Here is a 24,550-nt window from a genome sequence, read left to right as displayed (position 1 = left end):
CAAGGAAAGAGACATTATGGTTAACTACTTTTATGTTGGGGTTATCTTGTGGTGAAACACTATTTTGCTTAAATGGTTATGTTTTGACCTGCGATGTTTTGGTGTTGTGCACTCTTTTATCTCAATCTCCTTTTTTTATTGTTCACTTTTTCTTTTTATCTTTTTAATTAAGGGAAAAATAAATAAAAAATAGCAGGATATATTATAGTAACCCACTTTGATTTCCTATTAACTTGATTTGAAACCTGTATTGCTCTCACCATCTTGTTTTGACTGATTTTCCTCGATTCTGTTTTGCTTGATAGTACCAAGTTCAAAAGTATAGGCCACAACTGTGAAGACAATAAGATTCATTATGACGCCCATTCTGGTTGACTATTATCTTCTTTTGAAGTCCGTAATGTCTCCAATGTTTTGGTTTTATTGGTTTTGTTCTTTACTGTTTTGTTCAATTTTATTATAATTGACGATACAGGCAATTCTTTTTAAGATAGCAAGAGGCAGTATGGTAACCATTGTTGATCACCTTGTATTTTGTTTTTACATTATGTATTATGACCATCCTTTTGATTTGACTGACTCTGTTCTGTTATGTCACATTTGGTTTTATTCTCTTCAAAAAAAAGTAATAAGAACTATGGGAGTCATAAAACCCAAAATGTATAATTGTCATTGTACAAAAGAAAGGAAAAGAAAGTGCTTTAAAGGATATAACTGCATGTATATTTAAGTGTATCAGATAACCATATTACTGAGTTTTGTTGGATCACTGAACAGAACTGCAGTCTCACTGTTTAAATGTCCACTTTATATGCTTTAATTTTGTAACTTGAACAACTATTTCTAAGATGACAATATGTAATCTATTAACTAGTGATTTCCTACTGTTTATTTTTTCTGAAATTCTGTATAACTTGTACCCTTTTTCTGTTTTTTTTTCTCCTTAAATAAAATTAAAAAAAAAAACTAAGAGAGTGATACAACTGACCCTAAATAAATGGAAATATAAAATGCCTGGAAAAGAATTTAAAATAATCTTAAGGACCTCGGTAACTAGTTATGGTGGAAATGGCTGTAATTCCAGCACTCTGGAAGGCTGAGGAAGGAAGATCACAGTTTTGAGCCCTGGGCAGCTTAGCAATTTAGCAACAACCTGTCTCAAAATGAAAAATAAAAACGTGTAGGAACATAGCTCAGTGCAAATTGAACTAAGCAGTTCAATTTCCACTATTGAAAAAATTGTAAATCATGACAACAAAAATATAAAAACTTGGGGGAAGATAAAATTCTACAGTTTTCATGTGATTAAAATAGTTCTCAGTATAAAATAGTCTACTGTAAATGTTTTATTTAAGCTTAATGTTAACCATAAAGGAAAGTGTTACAGCAGATACACAACCCAGCAAGTAATCAAAACTCAACACTCCAGAAAATCACAAAATCAGAAAGATAAACAATAAACAAGGCATAAAGGAGCAAAAAATCTATCAAACAGCCAGAAAATAATAATTTTAAAAACCACAGAAGTCCTTATATATCAATAAGATTTTTAAGTGTAAATGAACTAAGTTCCAATCAAAAGACAGAGTGGCTAAATGAAATAAAAAAACAGAGCTATTTACAGTGGCACAAGCCTATAGCCTCAGCTAACTGGAAGTCTGAGGCAGACTGCTTTAGCACGTGAGTTTGACACTAGCTTGGGCACCATAACAAGGGCCAGTATCAAAACAAAACAAAAAGGTATTGGACAGCTATTTTGAAGAAAACAAGAGACATTATGGTAGCTATTGTTGATTTCCTGTTGTCTTATTTTGAAGACTTTCATTCTTTTGTTTTGATTGGTTTTATACTATTCTGTTTTGTTTTATTTTATTGTGTGTGACCCTATGGACAACTATTAGGAAAAAAAAAACAAGAAACATGGTAGTCACAGTTGATTTCCTGTTGTTTTGTTTTGAAGTCCTGTGTTGCTTGCAGTGTTATGTTCTAATGTGCTTTGTTCTGTTTTGTCTTATTTTATTCTCTTTTTTTTTTTTTTTAAAGGAAGATGCAACCAAATGTTGCCTGTAAGAGACTAACTTTAGTCTTACGGGCATGCATAAGCTAACATGAAGGGACAGAAGTTTTTCCACGAAGATGGTAATAAAAACTGCATGAGATAGCTTTAAATAAATCAGATAAAGTAGACTTCAAGTTAAAAACTGTCACAAAAGAAAAAGCAGGTCATAATTTAATGAAAGAGGACTCAAGTCACCAAGAGGACACAACAATTATATAAGTATCAAGCATCAGATCACCAAAATATACAAAGCAAATATTGGTGGATATGTTGGGGAAAATAAGTACAATAAAATAATAGTCAGAGATGACTTTAACTTTCTAGTTTCAACAATGGATAGATACCAGATAGAAAGCTAATATGAAAATACTAGAATTTAGAAAATACAGCCCCAAAAGGTATATAGAACTTTCTACATAACAGCAGCATAATATACATTCTTCTCAAGTACACAAGGAACATTCTCCAGAATGATCATAAGGCCATAATACAAGCCTTAACAAATTTTTAAAAAATGAAATCTTCTGATATCAAGTACTATTTCTGAACATGATGTTACTTAACAAGAGGAATTTTTGAAAAACCACAAATACATGTAAATTTTAAATTACCTTTCTGAATGAAGGTATTCATTGAACCAATGAGTCAAAGAAAAAACCAAAAGAAAAATTAAAACTTTGAGATAAATAACAACAGAAAGATCATACACCAAAACCCATGGGATGTAGCAAAAGCAATACTAAGAAGGAACTTTATAGATAAAAGTGGCTAAAGTAAAAAAGAAAAAAATTCTAAATAAACAGTTAACATTATACCTTAAGAAACTAGAAAGTTGGGTGGCCAGGGTTAGGGCAGGACTATAATCCCAGCACATTAGAGGATAAGGCAGGAAGATCACTAGTTCAAGGCCACTCTGGGCTACACAGAAATATCTTGTTTCAAGAAAAAAAATCAAATAAACAAGATAATGTAAAAAAGAGCTAATTAATACCAAAATTAGCAGAAAGAAAGACACTCTAAAGGTTAAAACAAAAATTAAACCAAAGAGAGAACAGGAAAACCAAAGGGGGAAAACACCAGTAAAACTAATTATTAGTATCTTTAAAAAATTCCAAACAATCAACAAAATCTTAGTTACACTAAGAAAAAAAGGGATGGCTTTTTTAGTTTCTGATATAGATTAGATTTTATAACACATACCTCAAAAAGCTAAAAACTCATAAGAAACTATCATGAACATGATACACCAACTAATTTGATAACCTAGTAAAAAACTGATAAAGTCCTAGGAAAATACAACCTGACACAGCTGAATCAGAAATATAAAGTCTGAATAGGTCAATACAAAAAAATTATAGTAGTAATAAGTTTCCCCTCAAAGAAAAGCCCAACACTAGATGGTTTTATAAATAAATTCTAACAAACTTTCAGAGAACTATACCAATACTTGCTAAATTCTTACCAAAAAATAGTGTGGAGGAAATATTTCCAAATGCATTTTATGAAGCCAGCATTGTATTGATACTTAAGCCAGACAAGATACCACAAGAAAACAATATGTATCTCTAAGGAACACTGATTCAAAAAAATCAATAAAATATTAGCAAATCAAACTCAATACATCAAAAAGGTTATACAGAGTGATCAAGTGGGACTTATCTCTGGTATGCAGGGCTTGTATAATATTCCATGACATTTACAGACTGTAAGATAAAAACCACAGGGTCATATGTATCAATTGACACAGAAGAAAGCCTTTGATAAAATTTGACATCCTTTCTTAATTAGAAAAAAACCAACTCAACAGTTTAGGTAAAGAAGGAAAGCAGTTCAACATAATAAAGGCCATTCATAAAAAAACCTATAGCTTACACTATATAAAATTGGGAGAAATTAAAGCTTTTCTTCTAAGATCTAGAGACAAGGATGCCCACTGTCACCACTCTATTCAACATAGTATTGAAAGTACTATCAAGAACAACTAGACAAGTAAAACAAATAGTACCCCAACAGGAGAGGAAGAAGTAAAATTATTTCTATCTGCACACGACATGATCCTATATATAGAAAAACCAAAAGATTCCACTAAAAACTATTAGATCTAATAAATGAATTCCATAAAGTTGCAAAACATTCAATCTACAAAAATCCATGGTATTTTTAATAAATGAGATATAACCTAAAAGAGAAATCAAGAAAATCCACTTATCATAGCATTAAAAAACTTAGGGATAAATTTAACCAAGCAGCTAAAAGACTTTTGCACTGCAAACTATAAAACAATGATTAAGAAATTGAAGAGGGCAGTTACAAATGGGAAGAAATTCTATGCTCATGGGTCATAAGAATTAATATTATTAAAATGTCTATACTACCTAAAGCTATATATTATAGGTTCATTACTATACCTACTGAAATGTTAAAGGCAGCCTTCATAGAAATGGAAAAACCAATTCTAGAATTCATAAGGAACCATAAAAGATCCCTCATCAATTCTGAATAATAAAAAAAGTTAGATACAGCATACTTCCTGATTAAAATTATAATACAATTGGAAGAGTATACTATTGGCACAAAAACAGATACACAGACTAATGAAACAGAATAGCATAGAAATAAATCTCAACACTACATTTTTGACAAGGGCATAACACACACATACACACACTCACAGGGGAAAATGCCTCTTCAATAAATAACGCTGTACTTTTTAAACTGTTGTATTCTGAGACAAGAACTAAGTCACTAAACTTGCAAACTACCTGCTTCAATTTCCCAGCGTATACCACACACCCAGCTGTCATCACTTCGTTTTGATCGTCACTACACAGAAGCAATTTGTGTTTTTTTCAAATATCTTTATCAATTTATCATCTTTGTCCACTATGCAACTTTGCTTTTATTTTGTGTCCTTATTGTTATTTACATTTATTGAGTTGTTTATTTTTTAACAATTAAAATAACTCATATGTTTTTTTCTTCAAACTTTCAGGTGTCCTTAAAAAGGCATTTAAATCTGTATTCCCATTCCCACTATCTACAGTTTAGCTTTACCACATAAACTTTGAAATGCAATGTGGTATTTACTGAAGTATTTTTTAACTGGTAAAATATACATAAGTAAATCTGCTTTAATTATTTTCAAGCGGCATTAAGTCTATTCACAAACTGAAAGATAAAAACCACATGATCATATCAATGTATCCAGAAAAAAGCATTTGATGAAACTTTTTAATTTTAATCTAACATGTGGTTAAAGAATAGGATCAATATTTTAGTAAAAAATTATATTTTTTATTTCTATCAATAAACCACTCAGAGTAGTTAATAAAATGGCCAATGGTACCTTTAGTGATTTCTGTTCCTCTCTTTTTTTTGAAACAGGGTCTCACCATATAGTTCAGTAGTTTAGATTGGCCTTAAACTCACATGTAACCCAGGCTGGCCTCAAACTCATGGCCATCCTCCTGCCTCAGCCTCCAAAGCATACTCTGTACTTCCTATATTTCAAAGATACATTATTAAATAAATGTTGGTGATTTTTATAATTCTTCAGGTGTTATTCTTTTAGTAAGTATGCACTATCCTTCTCTAGCTTCATTCACTAGTCTTCATTTTAAATTCCTAAAAGTACAGCTTTTGATCTTTTCCTAAAAGTACAGCTTTCTTTTGGTCTTTATTTCTGAGTCAATTTCTTTACATTCCTTTCTTTTTAAATGAGGAGAAAAGCCCCTGACACTTTATTGTTAGCCTGTTACAATTAGGCTTTAGTGTTCTGAGGAGTTGGCTTGTAAGGTATTCTCATAGAACATTAACATCAAATGAGTCCTACCAGACATAACAAACACTACTTTGTGATCATGTCCTAGTGCAAAGATCAGAACTACAAATGCCAAGACATGTCTCCATATTCTGGTCAATACAAGTGAATGCTACCTTTTTATCTTAGCTTTAGCCTCATTGTGTATTTCCTAACTTCTAGGCAAAAATTATTAAGCTATCCAACCATAAATGGTCCAATAGCAACAGAAGTAGACATACACTGACATTTAGCTGAGACTCTCACTACATTTGACTCAATTCTGAAATGAAATGCCACTACTTCTTCTATATAAGAATGTCTACTGTAATAGTCATAACACACTATGTTTTACCAAACATACAAGAGTGTATCTAATACACTCCCTTTTGCAAAATTACCAGAAAAAAATCATAATTGTTTTTACTTATATAAATTGTTTTACTTACATACAGAATTAGGCAATCAAAGAAAACTAATAAAATTGGTCATCTATACTGGAAGACATGAGTATGTAGGGCAGAGATGTAGATGAACCAGACTCATCTTTCCCTGAACTTCTTTCACCATAATACTTTACACATGTGTTGCTTTTTAGTTTTCTAATAGTTGTAATGAGAAGCTCAATAGATATTCAATAGAAGACAAAAGTTTTGCAGAAAGCACAGCAGCAAAGAAAATAGAAAATAGAAAATAGAGAAAAACATGAAGAATTAACATCTGAAAAGCAGAAAAGAGAAAACTTTCGTCGAGAGGCAGTTTGATATGAAATACAAAAAACCACCTTCAAAATCCCACACAAAAGTAATTTCTAATTAGAAATTTTATCACAGCCATAAGATCAATAGTGATCAAACTGACCAAATATAGTAAACAACAGCCTTCCCTAATGATTCACTACAGACACATTACCCATGTGCTGCTAATTCTTCACACGATAATCAAGATTTGCTTCCTGAGATTCTGCCCCAAGGCTCTGGTGGCAAATCAGGGAAATCTGCTCCCAGGATAAATTCCCACCCATGGGGTGCCACTTCCTTACCTCACATGAGCTGCCATGATTCTCTGGAGCTAGCCATGTGGGTTTCTGGAGTAATGTCCAATTAATTGGCATCATCACACTTCGTCTCAACTCTGTTTCTCTCTGAAGCCTAAAGTTTAATGTTCTACTGTGAATTGAAGCAGAACTGTTGGGAGGAGGTAACCTGGAGTCTGGAAAAATATCTGTGACTCCACAGAGATACCAGTAAACCTGGAAAGAGCAAGCCCATACAGTCAATCATTCAACATTTATCACTTAAAACACTTTCCCAATATAAGTTCAAATTATGCATTAAATATACTTTTCTGTCCAAATTGCAAAAACACTTTAAAAAAGTAACAATACACAGAGCTGGAAAGCATTTGAGAAAATACTTTTTAAAAATATTTGTAGATTTGCTATAATATCCTTTGACTCTTTATTCATTACCAAAAATACACATATATTCCTAATAATACAGTTTTTAATATACAGAGCAGAAACTGACAGGACAAATAAACAAACCACCTTTCCAGCATGAGTTTTTCTCCCCCTCATTAAAATAACTTGTAAGGAATTGTGAGATATACATGTAAAACAGATGCTTAATGTATACAACAATATAACTAAATACTGTTTTTATGTAACGTGACATTTATGAAAAATGCCCATGACACAGGCTATGTCACTTTTTTTTTTGATCGAGCATTAGCGAAACAATATTTGAAACTGAGAATGTACTTCTAAGTAACTTATGGGTCAAAAAGAAACTTAAAAACCCACTTTGACTCAAACAATAAAATGCTACACACCAAAGTTGTTAAACTTTATATTAAAGGCTGAAAATCAATGAAGTGAACTCTCAACTCAGGTTAAAAAGCACATACCCCACTGATCCCCAGGGCTGACACGTCAGGTCCTCAGTCAGTGATCACAAACTCTCATTTCTCCCAAAATGCTAATAACTCATCTCAGAGGGCTCCATCCCTGCCAGGACCAATCCTCCTCAGTGACAACCTTCAACGGACAACACAACCCGTTAAAATCACTGAACCCAAAGCCCTATCACTAACTACACCCGCCCACATTACTAACTCCACAAATCTTTAATCGCAACTAACCAATATCCTCTCAGCGCCTTCTCGCCATTAAAATATGGAAATACTTTTAGCGGCGACGAAAATGCCCTCTAGGACCACTTCCACTTCCGGTCCGATTTCTTAAAAACCTTGCCTTTGGCGGGACTGTTGGTACTGCGCATGCTCTGGATTACTTTGACGCAGCTCTTTGTTGGTACAATATACGCAGTTTCCACAAGGAGGCGCTGTCGGGAAAAGAACATCACTGCGCTCTGTAGTGCTTCTGTTCGTGTGATGCCATGATGAAAACTTATCAGTTCCGTGCAGCGTAAAACTGGTCCCCAGCAGTTTCAGAGCGTGAGTTGGGATTGTCACATAGAAACGCAGCACCCTGGCTTCCAGGAAAAGGAAGATACAGTACTGAACACGGGTTCTGGAGTTTCATGTTATATTTAAGTTATACTTAGGAAAGATTGTTGCCGACCTGAATACTGCTCACTGCAGAGAATTATGTGCTGGAAAAAAAATCACAGGGCATATGGATCTAAGAACCGTGAAGGGTCGTGGGAGAAACCACCGAGAAATGAAGGGTGACATTAGGCTGGCGCGACCCACTTTATGGAGAAACCTTGCAGGGTGAGGAGAGGCCAGGACTGATCTGTTCCGGGTGGAAACCTCTAGCAACATAGACATCACATTCAGCGGCGAAACCTGTTTGGCTCCTGTCGGTGCGACATCACGCCCAGCTCCGTATAATCTTTTTTTTCTTTGAGACAGAGTCTTGCCATGCAGTTTAGGCTGACCTTAAACTCACTTTGTAGCCCAGAATGGCCACAAACTCACAGCAATTCCCTTGCCTCAGCCTCCCGAGTGCTGGGATTACAGGCGTATAATCTTTAATGGAAGAAATCCCCACAGTGGAAGTTGGAGTAGCACTCATGGTCGGGTCTTCTCCTGAGACACCACCCGGAGAGAGGAAGAAGTCGAGGTGTCCCCTCCAGAAGGACTGGGGGGAGGGAATGGAGGCTTGATTCTCCGTTAGTTTCCATTAGCTGCCACCGTAACTACCTCAAGAAACACAGTAGGCAGCAATAAAGATGTTTAATATAACCACGTGAGAATAAGACTTAAGAAAATTTGCTATTTTTATTTACTTATAAGTGTAATTAACAGTGACCTTCTTATGTTAATGAAAGCTTAAGCCTGGTCTCTGACCCTTCTCTTGGCCTTTATATGAAACTTCTGAAGGGCGAACCCTCCCACCCCTTCCCTTAACTTTCCTACACCTGCTTTATTGCCTTTATGAGTTTACCTGGGGGATGCTGGGTTGTAAACATACAGTCCTGTTGTCTTGTGATCCTCAAAATATTTCAGCACCCAGTTTAGACACCGTTTATGCTAGGAGTGCTACCTGACAATGGCGGGAGTTATTTCAAGTAGAGTTCCAGCAGGTGGGGAATGTGGGGTTTTGTGTTTATGAGTTTTTGTTGTGGTGTTGGGGCCCTCTTGGGTTTTGGTTGGTGTTTGTCTGTTTTTCATGATGAAACCTGGGGTACACTACCACTGAGCTACCTCCCCAGATTTTGTTTTTAATGTTTTGAGTCAGAGTCTCACTAAATCTTTAAATTCCTCAGACTGAGCTCAGACTTGTCATCCCTGTCCTCTGCATACCTGAGTGCTGGGATTACAGGTATGCACCGCAGCATCCAATGAGAAGGCAGCTTTTTCAGAGACTTGGACCTTGGCTTTCATGTTTGCCTGCTGGGTGTCTTCAGATTAATTATCTACCTCTCTCAGACTCAGGTTGTAGTTCAGTGGTACAGGGTTAGCTCAGCATGTGTAAAAGCCTGGTCTGATCTCTTTCATTGCCTCCCTGTAGTAGCAAGAGGCAGATAGAGAGTTGGACTCTTTGTGTATCCCAGGCTCTCTTTCTTCCTCCAAATTCTGGTTTAAGGAAATATCTGTGGAAATCCATTAGTGAACATACATTATACCAGATACTTAAGTATTACTGCTAAATGTGTTATTATGTTAAATGGTAATTATGTTAAAATGAGACCATGTATCTTTTAATATTCACATGAAAACATTTATGCATGAACTAACTGTTTTGTTTTGAGACAGGATCTCACATTATAGTGTAGGCTGACGTTGAACTCTCTATGTAGCCCAGGTTGGCCTTGAACTCAAGGCCTCCTGCCTCAGCCTCCTGAGTGCTGGGATTGCAGGTGTGTGCCACCATATCCAGCTTTTGGTAAGTTTTAAAAACTTCACAGAGATGCAGGGAAAAGGGAGGGGGAAAAAAGTAATTAAGATGTGTTATGAGGCACACAAGTTTAAATAGTGCATGGTTTCTCTTATATAAGAAACCCAAATTATAAATAAAGAGCAAAATGAAAGCTAGATTATAGGAAGTAGGGTGACAGACCTTTCTCAAAGGGGAAGGGGATTAAAAGATGGAGGGAAGGGAGAGGGGAAAGAAAGAGGATGAAAAATGAATTAAAATGTGTTATGTACATGTACCAACTCCATGCAAGGAATGTAAACATTATAAACTAAAAACGTGCTAATAAAAAGACATGGGCCGGGCCGGGGATTTAGCTCAGTAGTGAAAGTGCCTGCTTGGCCTGTGCGAGGTGGTGAGTTCGATCCCGGGTACCAAGAAAAAAAAGTGTACCAACCATGTGTAGCGACTTCCTATGTGTAGCAACTTCCCACGATGAATATAATTATGTAGCACACATGAAATAAAAATTAAAAATACTCTACTGAGAAATAAGAAAATATTATCGATGCATGTTGAAGCAGGGTGAACACAGAATTTATTATAGTGGTCTCTTTTTTAATATTTGTGTGAAATTTTCACAGTAAAAACTTCAAAGGGAATATAAAAACATTTATCAAGAAGACAACAGGTGCAAAGGTAGTGTTGTACAAATACAGATTTCCAGGCAAAAGAATATTAAAAGGGACTTCTCATATTTTAGAGGATGAGCTACCAGAAGCATACAATACTTCTAATGTTTAACAATATACATTAGTTCTGAAATATATATAGCAAAAACTAACAAAACAGGATCTTTTCCAATATTAAGAATTGAACCCGGGTGTTGTGCTTGCTCTGTCCCTAATCTGTTTTATTGACGGTGGGAATGTAAACTAGTACATCCAGTATAGAGATGCCTCGAAAAACTAAACATGAGAATTTCATTTGACCCAGTTATACTTCCTCTAGATATCTTCCCAATAGAGTTAAAGATGTAATATTACAGTGATATATGCACACCCATATTTATAGCAACAACTCATAATAGATCAGTGTTGGAAGTGGTCTGTATATCTGTCTATCAACAGATAAATGGATAAAGAAAACATGATACATATACACATGGAGTACAACTATCTAAAGAAAGATAAATTTGGGTCATTTGTTGGAAAATGGATGCACTAAAGACCATAATGCTCAATGAAATAAAGGAGACACAGGTTAAACATCACATGACTTTTTAACCCAAAATATAAATAATTTAAAGAGTAAAATAAAAGAGACATTATAGGAAATAGGGAAGTAGATTCTGTGGAGATGAGAAGAGGAAATAAAAATAATATAGATACTAATAGAATAAAAGAAAAAGAGAGGGGGAAAGAGAGGCAGCCTGGAGATGTAGCTCAGTGAAAAGCCCTTGGTTCAGTGTCCAGTACTACCAAAAAAATAATCAGAATAGCAATGTCAATATCCATCAAAATGTCCATTGAGACCAAAAACACTTATAGGGATAGAGATGGATGTTAAACAGTAACAAAGTTATCAACCAAGAAGTTTCAACAATCAATTTATGTGGACCAAGAATATATAAGGTACAATTTGAAGGAACTTCAAGGAAAAATGGACACATTTACAAAGATTTGTTTTGAGACAGGGTCTCACTATGCATCTCAGGCTGGCCTTGAACTCAGTATGTGGCCCAGGCTGGCTTTGAACTTGTGGCAGTCCTCCAGCCTTAGCCTTCTGATTGGGGGGTTACAGGTATACAAGTATACAGGTACAGAAATGACAAACATTTTTTAAAAATATAAAACTAAGGGGCTGGGGATTTAGCTCATCAGCACAAGCGCCTGCCTTGCAAGCAGGCAGTCGTGAGTTCGATCCCCGGTACCATTAAAAGACAAAAATAAATAAATAAATAAATAAAATAAAACTAGCTGGGGATGTAGCTCAGTGATGAAGCATCTGCCTGGCAAGTGTGAGGTTCTGAGTTTGATTCCTGGTACCTACAAAAATCAAAAATAAATTATTATTATTCAATCTGTTTGTATCACAGTGCTTGCCATACAAGTGTTCAATAAAATACTACTGAATAATAAATGGTTAGGAAAAAAGGAATTGGAATGGGAGTGTTGGAAAATATGTAGTTAAAAATAGGGAAACTAGTTAAGTATCATAATCATTTTTAATGGATCTTATAGTACCCATATGGTTATATACCTGATATTTATGGAAGCTGAATTTGTGGATATGAGAATATTAGGGTATACCCTTCAAGGGATAGGGGGCAAAGGGTACCTCCTGTGACTAGTGAAACAAAAACATTATAATAAAAAAATGCTAGATATTATCTGATAGTAACAAGAGTATGGCAATCCAAAGTGGGAAATGTGGGAAAGTTGAAAAGGCTTAAGTAATCTGAGTGCGTGGTGAGGAAATAAATTTTGCCTAGAGTAGAAACCCTGTAAAATATCATTGTCTTGGAATGTGATGATGCTAGCTAAGAATGGGAAGCAAGCAGATTCAACCAAGAATTTAGCCATTGATAGCCCGAAGAAAGCAGATAGCGTGACCAAATAACATGCAAAGTGATGTACCTAGTGGGAGAACAAAACAACTGTAGAGGGGCTGGGGATTTAGCTCAGCGGCATAAGCACCTGCCTTGCGCAGGCAGTCATAAATTCGATCCCCGGTACGGATTAAAAAAAAAAAAAAAACTCTTGCACAGAGACCTGGTTTCAAGTCTTAGTTCTGCTAACTGTGAGGTCTGTGTCCTTGGAAGGATTCCCTTTAATCTTCAGGCCCCATTGCCTCATCTGTAAAAGGAACGTAATACCAAGGGGCTGAGGATTTAGCTCAGTGGCTTAAGTGCTTTCTTGCAAGCTGGCGGTCATGAGTTCGATCCCTGGTACCGATGAAAAAATTTAAAATTACAAAACAAAAAAAGGAATGTAATACCTAAGCTATAGGCTTAAGAATAATCTTGGGATGATATGTGAATGTGGAAGCTGACATTATAGGTACAGTCAAATTCAATATATTATTCTCTTTTATTCATGTTTGAAAGTTTCTATAATAAACAGAAAAGGTGAGTAAAGTCCCTGGAAAAAATAAATGCTCAGTAAGTAGTAAGTGTTATAAAGCCAAAAATAATTTTCACAAAGATGATGAAGTTAGATATGGTGAGTGGTTTTGAAATCATCACAATACAGTAAGGCTGAAAATAAAAAACCTAGGAAAAAGGTAAAAAATATTCAACCATCTCTCCAACATTCAAAAAATCTTGTCTAGCTTTTCCATAGTTCTTTAAATGTTTTTTTGGTACTAGGTATTAACACATGACTAGTCTGCATCCCAAACCCTTTTTTACTTTTGAGACAGGGTCTTGCAAAACTGCTGAATTGCCAAGGCTATGCTCAAACTTCTTGTGATCTTCCTGCCTCAGCCTCTCAGCATGCGTGGCTTACAGGTGTGTGCTGCCACGCTTGGATAGGTCTTTTTTCTATTTTCTTTGCTACATCAAGTATCAATGATTTCAGAATTACAACAACCCTTATATTGATCTTAATTTCACTCCCACTACCTGTGGCAAAGATGGCTATTTGCTAACTAATATAGCATCTTTTCATCCTTAATAGCGAAACTCCAATTTTAATTAGAGCAGCATTATACCTAGCTGAAAGACTAGCCTGACTCTGTTACAGATGGGTGTGTATCTGATACTGAAATAAAAACAAAACTACTGTGTGGCAGTTTCTGTGTTGTTTTTTGAGACGCCTACTTGAAGAGTGCTGAATCACACATGTGACTGACAATTCTGTCCTCTCCTATCGTTTTTTTCTTTCTTTCCTACTTTTTATTTTGGTGACACTGGTGATTGAATCCAGGGCCTTTGTGCTGATATACATTTCCATCTCATTCATTCATTCATTCATTCATTCATTCATTCATTCATTCATTCATTCAGAGACAGGTATTACTAAGTCACTAATTGGCCAGACTGGGCTTGAATTTGTATGCCTCCTCCCTCAGCCTCCCACAGTGCTGGCACTACAGATATATACCACTATACTCAGCTTCTCCTAGCCTGTCCTTTCATCATTCTTCTTTTCCAGGATGCAGATGACTTTGCTGGAGCAGCAGTGGGCATTTCAGACCATGAGGTCATCTGAAAGATGAACGCATCAAAGAAAACTTGCACTGGACAAATGAAACAGCAAAAAAAGACTATTCATGATTACTTCAGTAAGCATCAAGACTAATGCAGTAGGGGGCAGTGAGTTCAACTCCAAGAACAAGAGCAGCTGAGAATTTATGGCCAATGTGTAGGGTGAGTAAGTCAGTAAACAGAAAATTACTGAGAGGAATTTGGTTTAGGTATCAGGGGAGGGGGAAATTCTTGCTAAATTGGCTTGAAAGGATTCTTACTGAACTAGGTACAGAAGCCCAAGGTAAGCAGGGCAAACACGGAAGTTTATTCAAGAAGACAAGTCAGAGGAGCCTGACTAGCGTTAGATCAAGGAGGGAGTGTTTGTTAGAAGGTACATGGTGGGCCAGGGACTTAGCTCAGCGGCATAAGTGCTTGCATTGCAAGCACGTGGTCATGAGTTTGATCCCCGGTATCAAAAAAAAAAAAAAAAAAAAAAAAAGAAGAAGAAGATACATGGTAAGAAGGAAGAATAGCAAGAAAAAAAGCTGGGTCCCCGAGACAAGAAAAGGAAGAGCTATCAAAACTTGCAAACCCCAAGAGCCTCAAAGGATAAAGGAATACAACTGGTAAGTGGATTCAGTAAAACAGAAAGATAAAAAAATCAGTTGTGAAAAAATAGGATGTCAGCACTAATATATTAGGAAAATTTTTTTAAAATATTGTTTGGGGGTGCTAGGAATTGAACCCAGGGCCTCACAAATGCTTGGCAAGTGTTCTACTACTCGGTCATATCCTCAGCACTTGGAAAAAAGAGATTATTTTTCTAATTTTAAAAGATGTAAGTTCTAAACTGGGCAGTGTGGTGCTCTGATCCTATGGAGAGGTTGAGGCAGCAGAATTGCTGAGTTTGAGGACAGCCTGGGCTACATAGTTCAAGCCCAGCCTGACTACATAAAAGCCCTGTCTCAAAAAAAAAAAAAAAAAAAAGAGAAAAGAACGCTGCAAATTCTAAAGAAAAGCTCTTAAGAAAAGTTCAAAGCATATCTAGGGTAAAACATAAAACATTAATGAAAAACATAAAAGACCTCAATGAAGAGATGGATAGAATCCCATGTTTATGAAAGAGCCAATATATAAAATTGCCAATTCTTCCTTAATTGGTATATAAATCCACTGGAATTCATTGAAAATTTCAAGAATACTTGTCCTAATATTGGATAAGGTAATTAAAAGTTTGCATATGAGTGTTTATGCAAGAAATATAGCAAAGAATATTCTAAAAAAATGAAAAGGTGAGCTTACTTTATTAGATATTAATAGCATTGACCTGGTTAATTAGTTTTACATCATATTTAAGAAGTCTTCTCACTTTAAGGTAAAGTCCAAAAGGTATTAGGTTATATTTTCAATAAGGACACAAAATATGAAATATAAAGCATCAGACTTATAATATTTTATGAAGAAACATTTAACTCTGATATAAACAAGCACCAGGTATGGTGGCACATGCTTGCAATTCCAGCACTCAGGAGGCTGAGGTAGGAGGATCACTTCAAGTTTGAGGCCAGTCTGGGCTACTTGGTGAGTTCAAGGCCAGCCTGAACTACACAGTAAAATCCTGTCTCAGAAAAACAAAACAAAACAAAACAAAACAAAAAAAGGATTCATATAAGCCATTAGATCTGACTTCCAGAAAATCTAAAGTACGGAGGAACAAGGTAAATAGCCATGAGTAAGGAACAACAAAAACAAAAAATCCCAGTACTGTATGTGGAACATTCTGTAAGACAACTAGTATGAACTCTTTAAAATTTGTGAAAAAATGGTTGTGAAAAAACCAATGAAAAAATGGTTCTAGATTAAGATAGAAAACCAAGTGACTGAATTCCAGTTCTCTACATCCCCATCATTGCCTTCACCCCACCCTGCCACTAAAAATTGTTTTGAAATTTTTATTCTTACTGGTTCATGTTTTCAGTACATATTCACTGTGGGAATGATTATATTCACTGTGGGAAAGTGGCACATGTATACAATATGCCCACTGCCCCTCCCCCTAAAATATTTTAAAGAAAAACTTGAAAGGAATTTTGAGGAAAAGTGGAAACATACTAACATGGATTACATATCAGAGTATATTCAGATGTTTTTATTTTTGTTAGATGTGATGATATTGCAGCTATGTTGGAGAATATCCTTATTTTTAGCAGACAGGTAATCAAGTACTTAGAGGTAAAGAGTGATGATGTCATGTCTCCAACTATTCAGATTATACAAAATACATCATTGAAAATATGCCAGTTAAACTTGTCTGGGACTAGAATTCCTGTTGATTTTTTTTAATACCAAAATTTCACAGAACACACTTACTTCTCATTGCAATATTTTTCAGCCATTGACTATATAAGGACAAATTAATAAAATATAAAAAGTCTTTAGGTACACTCCAAATACAATAGCAAACAATCAGAATAATGTATAGCTCTCTCTAAAAATATGCCAAGCATCACAAAGCAGGCACTGGTTACCACCATATCAACTATGGTGATAAGAAAGGAAGCAGGGTATTAAGGACTTCGTATCCTAAAGTGACAACTTACTATGAATAAGCAGTGTATGGTGTTTTAGCCACAGTTTAGAAAATTACCTACAGGCTGTGAGCTGTTAGTCCAGTCAAAACAAAGGCATTCTGTTTCTATGTTTGGTTGGTCAGAATTTTTGTAACCTTTAGTTTTGGACAAATACACACACGCATGCATGCAGGCACACACATACAAATTACACAAAGTGTGAACACTTGTTGCATTTAGATGATACATACATGAGTCAAAAGACCATTCAAGTCTTCCATATTTGAATTTAAAAAACACTTGGATTAATATAGTACAATGCACTGAATTATACAGTTTAAATTGTAAATTCTATGCTATGTAAATTACAACAATAAAAAGTATACTAGGTAGCATTTGATAGGGATAGAAATATAGATCATTGTAGAATTACACTTAAAATATACATGGCATTTTAAATACAGTTTCTGTATTATTTTACTATGGTTTCTGTAACAAATTACCACTGTGTGGCTCAAAATAACATTTAGGTCAGTAGTCTGAAACTAGTGGGTATCCAGGCCTGTAATCCCAGTACTCTGGGAGGTTGAGGCAGATGAATCATAAACTCAAGCCCAGTCTGAGTCCCTTAGTGACATAGCAAGACTTTGTGTCAAAGTACACCCTCAAAGAAGGGCTAGTAGGAACATTTTGGGTTCAATCTTCAGTCTTCAGTAATGCAAAAAGAAAAGTCTGAATTTTTCCTGCTTTAAAATCAAGAGTTGAGATGGCTATATCCTTTTCTGGAGGCCCTAGACAATATGTTTCCTTCCCTTTTTAAATTCAAGAAACTCATAGCTCCCTTTCGTTTCCGTATCCTATTATGGCTGGTTTGTGACTTTCTGACGTCATACCACTATGATGCTAACTTGTTGGGTCCAACTAGGTAGTCCAGTGTAATCTCCCTATTTTAAATTCAGCTAATTAGCAACTTTAATTCCATTACTCACTGAATTCTTCATACAATGTGAAATAATATATTCACAACTTCCTGGAATTAGGATATGGGGATTTTGGAAGAACCATTATCCTGCTTACTATGAATGCTGAAGAGAGTGATAGCTGTCAACCAATGGGGATAGAAAGCTGAATTTCCATATGGAAAAAAATAACACTGATGGTAACTCACACTGCACACAGAAACTCAGTTCAAGTGCATGATACACCCAAATATAAATGAAAACTACAGGACCTTGATAATATAACATAGGACTAATTCTTCATAACACTGTGTTAGGCAAAGATCTCTTAGAAAAAACATAACAAGCATGAAATATAAAATAAAAAGTAATAAATTGGACTTCACTAAAAGTAAAAACTGCTTTTTGAAAAACACCATTAAGAAACTGTGAAAAGAATTATTCAGAATATATAAGGACCATTTACAACTCAGTAAACTAACAACCAATTTTAAAATAAGAAATTAACAGAAATGTCTTAGAAGAATGATGAATTTAGAATATGCTGTAATCCATAGTCATCAGGAAATGCAGAAATTACACTTACCCTGAACAGTAACAAATATTGAGGAAATGTGAAACTGGAAATTTCATACATTGCCGGTGAGAATGTAAATGGTTCAGCCACTTTGTAAAACAGTCTTGCAGCTGCTTGCAAAATTAAATATGCATTTTTTCATATGGCTCACCAATTCCACTAACACATATTTCCTAATATAAATGGAAGCATATGTTTACAAAGGCTTGTACATAAATGCTTATATTGGCTTTATTCAAATCAGCCAATCTGAAAACAATTCAAATACACATAAACATGTGAATGGATAAACTCAGACATATTCATAAAGTGGAATACTCCACAGTAATGCAAGAAAATGATACAGAAACTGCACCAATGACTCTCATAAACATCATAAATATGGTTTAGAGGAGTCAGACCAAAAAAGTCCACCGACGTGTTTCCATGGGAAGAGGACAGATCTACAGTGAGGGAAGATGTCAGTAGATGCCTTATATCGGCACAGGGAAGTGGGAAATGACTGAATAATGTCATGGGAAAATTAGATGGTGGTAATGATGTATAAAAATGGTTTATAGCCTAATTTTGTGGTGATACACATTTTTAACCTCATCAAAAAATTCACTTAAAAATGGAGCATTTAGCTGGGCATGGTGGCACATTCCTGTATGCCCATTATTCTGGTAGGCTGAGACCTGAAGATCCTAAATTCCAGCCCAAGGAAATTTAGGAAGACCTTGTCTCAAAATAAAGATTAAAAAGGGTTGGGATGGGGCTGGGGATTTAGCTCAGCGGCATAAGCACCTGCCTTGCAAGCAGGCAGTCGTGAGTTCAATCCCTGGTACCGATAAAAATGAAAAAGACAAAAAAAAAAAAAAAAGGGCTGGGATGTAGCTCAATGCCAGTGCCCAGGGTTTGCCAGTGCCCAGGGTTCAATCCCCAGTACATAAATAGATAATAATTTTAAAGTCACAATAATTGTAAAGTAGAATTTACAAACCATAAAATTAGCTCTTTAAGGTGTACATCTTAGTCAGGCTTTTTTTTTTTTTTTTTTTTTTTTTTTTTCCACTGCTGGGGAACTGAACCCAGAACTTCGTCTGTGCTGGGGGAGTGTTCTGCCTCAGAGCTACAGCTCCACCCCAGATTAGCCGATTATTATTATTATTTTATTATTTTGGGACCAAACTCAAGACCTCCCTCTTGCCAGGCAGGCACTTGTGCCATCGAGCGGTATCCCCAGCCCTAGCCATTTTTAATGTTCAGAGTTGTGGAAACATCATCGCCCAAAGGAACCCTATATACCTGTTAGCAATCATTCAAAATTCCTCCACTCTGCCAGTGGTTTAGTAAATACTGTAACATTCTGTGTCTGTGGATTTACCTAATCTTTTTTTTTTTTTTTTTTTTTTTGTCTTTCTAACACAAGGTGTCACTATGCATTTCTGGCAAACCTTGAACTCACTTTGTTTTTGTTTGTTTGGCTGGCTGGTTGGTTGATTTTTCTTTCAGTATCGGGGATCGAACTCAAAACGTCCTGCTTGCCAGGCAGACAACTTATATCACTGAGCTAAATCCCCTTAACCCTGAACTCACATTTGTAGCTCAGGCTGTCTCCAGCTTACAGTGATCCTCCTGCCTCAGCATCCCAAGTGCTGGGATTACAGACATGCGCCACCATGCCCAACGGGTACTCTGTATATTTTATATAAACGCAGATCTAAGCGTATACTGTGATTCATCCACGGAGGAAGGCAAACTGGAGATTCTGTCAGCCCGAGCATTCCTAGAATGGGTTACAACACCAGAAGAGTCCAACACACTGATGCTCTCTTCACCATCAGCAGGCAAAGCGCAGAATGTTATTTGAGGCCAACTCTCACAATTCCTGGCGCCTCACATTTTCTGGCTCTAGACTACAGTTCCCAGATATCTTTGCGACACGATTTAGCCGGCCGAACCCTTTCTCGTGACTTCCTGAGGTTGGCAGGTACCATGCAGGAAGCTTGTCTTTAGTACGTCTGTCCTGGCGTTCTATGGGAGCTTCACTCCGAAGCTGCATCTAAATGTCGGAGACTCAGGGAAGCAATTCCGAGTGCGGAGTAAAGCTGTCTTCCTCCACCGGGGAGTAGCTGTCAGGATTTGGAGAATGATGCGCCATCTTTCTCACGCCGTCGGACCATAGACTACGTTTCCCAAAGTGCTCTGCGAGAGCAGGGCAGCCCCTTCGTTTGCCTGCGGGACCCTCGGCCTCCGGGGAAGCAAAGTGAGAAGTGAAGTGCAAGGTGAGCAGCGCAGGCCTCTGGCGCTGCGCTAGGCCCCTCAGGTGCGTCCTCAAGATCTTAAAGCGGGGATTTGACAGGTCCGCAGTGTCAGACTTATGAGTTGATTGGACTCTTGGAGCGGTTGAGAAATGTGGGCTTCTCTGTGTGACTGTGATCTTTTATGACTGTGGGGTGCAAACTCTGTGCAAGTGTGATTTTATGTTCCCTTGGCGGGTGTGTCATTGTGTCCATGACTATGTGTGCAGGCGTGATTGCACATTCTTGTTGTAGAAGTGTGGTTGTAACAACCTGAGGCTGTGCGTGTAAATGTGATTCTGTCTCTGTGGTTGGACTGTGATTGTAATCCCATAAGTTTGTGTGAGATCGTACGTGTTCAGGAGAGGGAAAAAAATCAGCGATTATGTGTCTGTTACTCTTATTCTGAGATTGTGCGTGTATGTAATTGTATGTTAGTAGTGTTAGGTGTAGTGAGTGCCTGTGATAATATGACGATGTGTGTGGTTATGTAACTTTAATGACACTGTGTCTAAGTCTTAGTGACAGTTGTGTCATCTTGAGTGTGACTATGGGCAGTGCTCATTAGAATTGGCATGAACTGTAACTGTGTGTCTCTGTAGTGAATGTGATATTGCAGTTATCTGTAGCATTGCTGTGTGTGAGGGGTCCATAAGCATGTGGATGTGACTATCTTCATGATGTATGGTGACGACGACATTAGGTATATGGGGTATGAGGTATCTCTGGCTGCCCTTGTAATTGCACAGCTGTCTGTCCTAAGAGTCTCAGGTAAGGCCAAAACACATTCTGGCCTTGGGCAACACAGACTTCACTTCTTTGACATTAGGAATGCTCACTCTTCAGGCCACCCTGAATCCCTCTTTCTCTCCATGGGTGTTAGATAATAGTTCAGAGTGGACTCTGCTTTGGTAGGTTTAGGCCATTAAAAAAACAGGCCTGGCATCTCATGGGATTCCTTTTTTCTTCCTCAGCTTTGCCCTTGCAGAGGTACCCAGAGAAAGAAAGAGGAGGGCTGCTGACTAAGCCAAATATAAGGTACACTGAGGTTTTGTTTTTTTGTTTTTTTGCTTTCCTTTTCCTGGATGGTCTTGCTGAAAACAGATTCATTAAGTGACTTTGTTCTTAAAACTTTCCATTAAGGCTGGGCTTGGTGGCTCACGCCTGTAATCCCAGCACTTAGCAGGCTGAAGCAGGAGAATCCTTGTGAGTTTGAAACCAGCCTAGGCTATAAAGAGAGCTCAAGGCCAACCTGAACTGCAATAGAGAGACCCTGTTTCAAAAAAGACCAAAAAAAAAAATTTCCATTGAAGAAAACACCGTCGGATGACCACATAAGTTTTTAATATTCTTCCTGACTTCTTTCTGCATAATATGTACATATTAATTTAGAAATAGCTACATCTTCCCCTGTATACTAAGGTTATTCTTTTTGTTTTTTTTTCCTTTTTGGTACCAGAGATCGAATTCATGACCTTACACTTGCCAGGCAGGCACTTATGCAGCTGAACTAAGTTCCCAGCCCGGTTTTTCTTCTTTTAAACACACATCTAAAACAGTTTTGTTTTTGTACTGGGGATCGAACTCACATCCATGCCCTTGCAAGGCAGGCGCTTATGCTGCTGAGCTAAATCCCCGGCTAAAACAGTTATTTTTTTAAAGTAATTTGGAAAATAGGAAGTTACAGTTAAAAATAAATACCTACATTCAGTATTTAATAGGTACTGACAATTTTCCAAAGTGGTTGCATCAGTTGACACTCCCAACTTCAGTATGTGCCAGTAAACTTAGGACAAAACATTATCCTAGAGATAAAAAGAATGGTTCATAATACAAATGTCAATGTATAATTAAGATGTAACAGTTCTAAGCCAACGGTTATGGCCTATTCCTGTAATGCTAGCTACTTGGGAGACTGAGACAAGGATCACAAATACTAGCCTTGACAGGGTGACCCTATCTTAAAAAAAAAAATTTTCAAGAACCAGGAACATAGCTGAGTGATAGAGCACTTGCCTAGAATGAGTAAGTCACTGAGTTCCATCTACAGTGCCACCCCTACAAAGAAAAATGTGTGTGTGTGTTTTAACTGTATATGCCTTCATAAAATAGTTTGATATATTTGACAGTAGTAAAAGAAGTGGCAGAGAAATAAACAGTGCAGAAGGCTTAGCACTTTTCTTTTTTTTTTTTTTTTGTCTTTTTCATTTTTACCGGTCCCAGGGATCGAACTCACAACCGCCTGCTTGCAAGGCAGGTGCTTATGCCGCTGAGCTAAATCCCCAGCCCCGGCTTAGCACTTTTCTAAATAGCTGGGAATCAATATAAACTCATACAGGATCCGAACAACTGTGATTGACAAACTTGATCTTATGGATATATCTATAAAACAAGTCTTCAGCCATACCACCCTGAATGCACCTGATCTTGTCTGATCTCAGAAGCTAAGCAGGGTTTGGCTTGGTTAGTAGTTGGGTGAGAGACTGTCTCTAAAACAACACACCTACAACTATAAAACATACATGGTTTTCAAATGCATGTGAAACATCTTAATTGATCATATGCTTATCTATAAAGGGACTCTGAATACATTTCAAGGGATTAAAATACTACTATGATTTCTCTGACCACAGTTAGAAATCAGTAATATCTTATCCACAGTAATTATAAATACCCCAATGTTTAGGATTTAAGCAATATATTTATTTATAAATGGTGAATCAAAGAACTTACAATATAAATTTAAAACATTTTATACCGAATTATGAGGAAAATATATCAATAAATTGTGGAGTATTCATAAAGTTGAAGCTTAGGAAAATATATAGCTATAAATGTATACATTAGAAAAGATAAATGTTGAAAAATTAACTATGTATTTGTTTTGGTTTGGTGCTGGAGATTGAACCCAAGATCTTGCATATACTAGGCAACCCCTCACCTACTGAGCTACACCTATCATGTTATTTATTAATCTTAAAAAGGAAGGGAAAAAATACCATACATAAAGCCCATAAAAGCAAAAGATGGTAAATAATAGGAGCTCAAATACAATTTTTATTTTATTAAGGTATACAACATACATATATTTATATGTATCTATATAATTTATAATGTATAATATATGTTTAAGGTATACAACATTTTATTTGTTTGTTTGGATTTTTTTTAGTATTTTTTTAATAGGGTCTCACCATGTAGTCCAGGCTGGCCTCAAATTCATTCTATAGCCTATGCTGGTCCTGAACTCATGGCAATCCACCTGCCTTAGCTTCTTAAGTGCCGGGAACATGCTTTAATATGTATAATGAATATATTCTGGAATACAAAATGAATGTATAAGAAAAAAATAAAAATCCTAAAGCATTTTTTGGAATGAATAAAATTAATAACCCTCTAGAAAAACTAAAAAAATTATTGTGATAAGACAGATAAAATACAAGGGGCACTTTACCTCTGAAATATACTTCCTTAATTTGTTCTTTTTATGTGGCCTCAAGAAACATACTGGAATATTTTTAAACCATTCTAAATTCATATGGAAGAGTAGATGGAAAAGATGGGTAATGAGAAATCTTTTATTAAGAATCAAAACATTTTAAAATTGTACTAAATATAGTGATACTTGCAAAAGAATAATTTGATGGATCACCTCTGTAACCATCAGTAGACTCAAATACTCATCATTCATGATAACAGTAGATTGAAATCAGTAGGAAAAATATATTCTTTCATCATCCATTTTAAGACTTACCCCACTCCCTCATTTCAACATATCTGAAGTTAAG

At 36.2% G+C, this 24,550-nt stretch overlaps 2 protein-coding genes across 17 annotated transcripts in view; one reads left to right on the top strand and one right to left on the bottom strand.

The window, feature by feature from the left end:
* Positions 1–24,550, bottom strand: part of LOC101788622 (zinc finger protein 585A) — a 47,462-nt gene that overhangs the window by 9,694 nt on the left and 13,218 nt on the right. For 2 of the 7 annotated variants that reach the window (XM_023564005.2, XM_013149840.3), the window contains 3 exons: positions 8,001–8,349; positions 7,767–7,896; positions 6,901–7,110 (listed from right to left, as the gene is read on the bottom strand). In XM_023564005.2, the coding sequence (XP_023419773.1) occupies positions 6,901–6,917 (17 nt within the window). In that variant the 5' untranslated portion in view covers positions 6,918–7,110; positions 7,767–7,896; positions 8,001–8,349. Of the gene's footprint in view, positions 1–6,900; positions 7,111–7,766; positions 7,897–8,000; positions 8,354–24,550 lie in introns of those variants that run through there. The other 5 variants (XM_063252081.1, XM_005002537.4, XM_013149839.3 and 2 more) reach the window with 4 other exon arrangements.
* LOC100729717 (zinc finger protein 383) overlaps positions 19,927–24,550 on the top strand; it is a 47,458-nt gene continuing 42,834 nt past the window's right edge. For 2 of the 10 annotated variants that reach the window (XM_013149854.3, XM_013149849.3), the window contains exons 1-2: positions 19,933–20,747; positions 21,737–21,800. The gene's annotated coding sequence lies outside the window, so the exon portion shown is untranslated. Of the gene's footprint in view, positions 20,825–20,864; positions 21,534–21,736; positions 21,801–24,550 lie in introns of those variants that run through there. The other 8 variants (XM_063252111.1, XM_013149850.3, XM_063252112.1 and 5 more) reach the window with 7 other exon arrangements.

The sequence above is a fragment of the Cavia porcellus genome, unplaced genomic scaffold (assembly GCF_034190915.1).
Source record: "Cavia porcellus strain 051 isolate PalLab524CR breed Dunkin Hartley unplaced genomic scaffold, mCavPor4.1 scaffold_7, whole genome shotgun sequence".
Lineage (NCBI taxonomy): Eukaryota > Metazoa > Chordata > Mammalia > Rodentia > Caviidae > Cavia > Cavia porcellus.
This window is presented reverse-complemented; position numbering and strand designations above follow the sequence as displayed.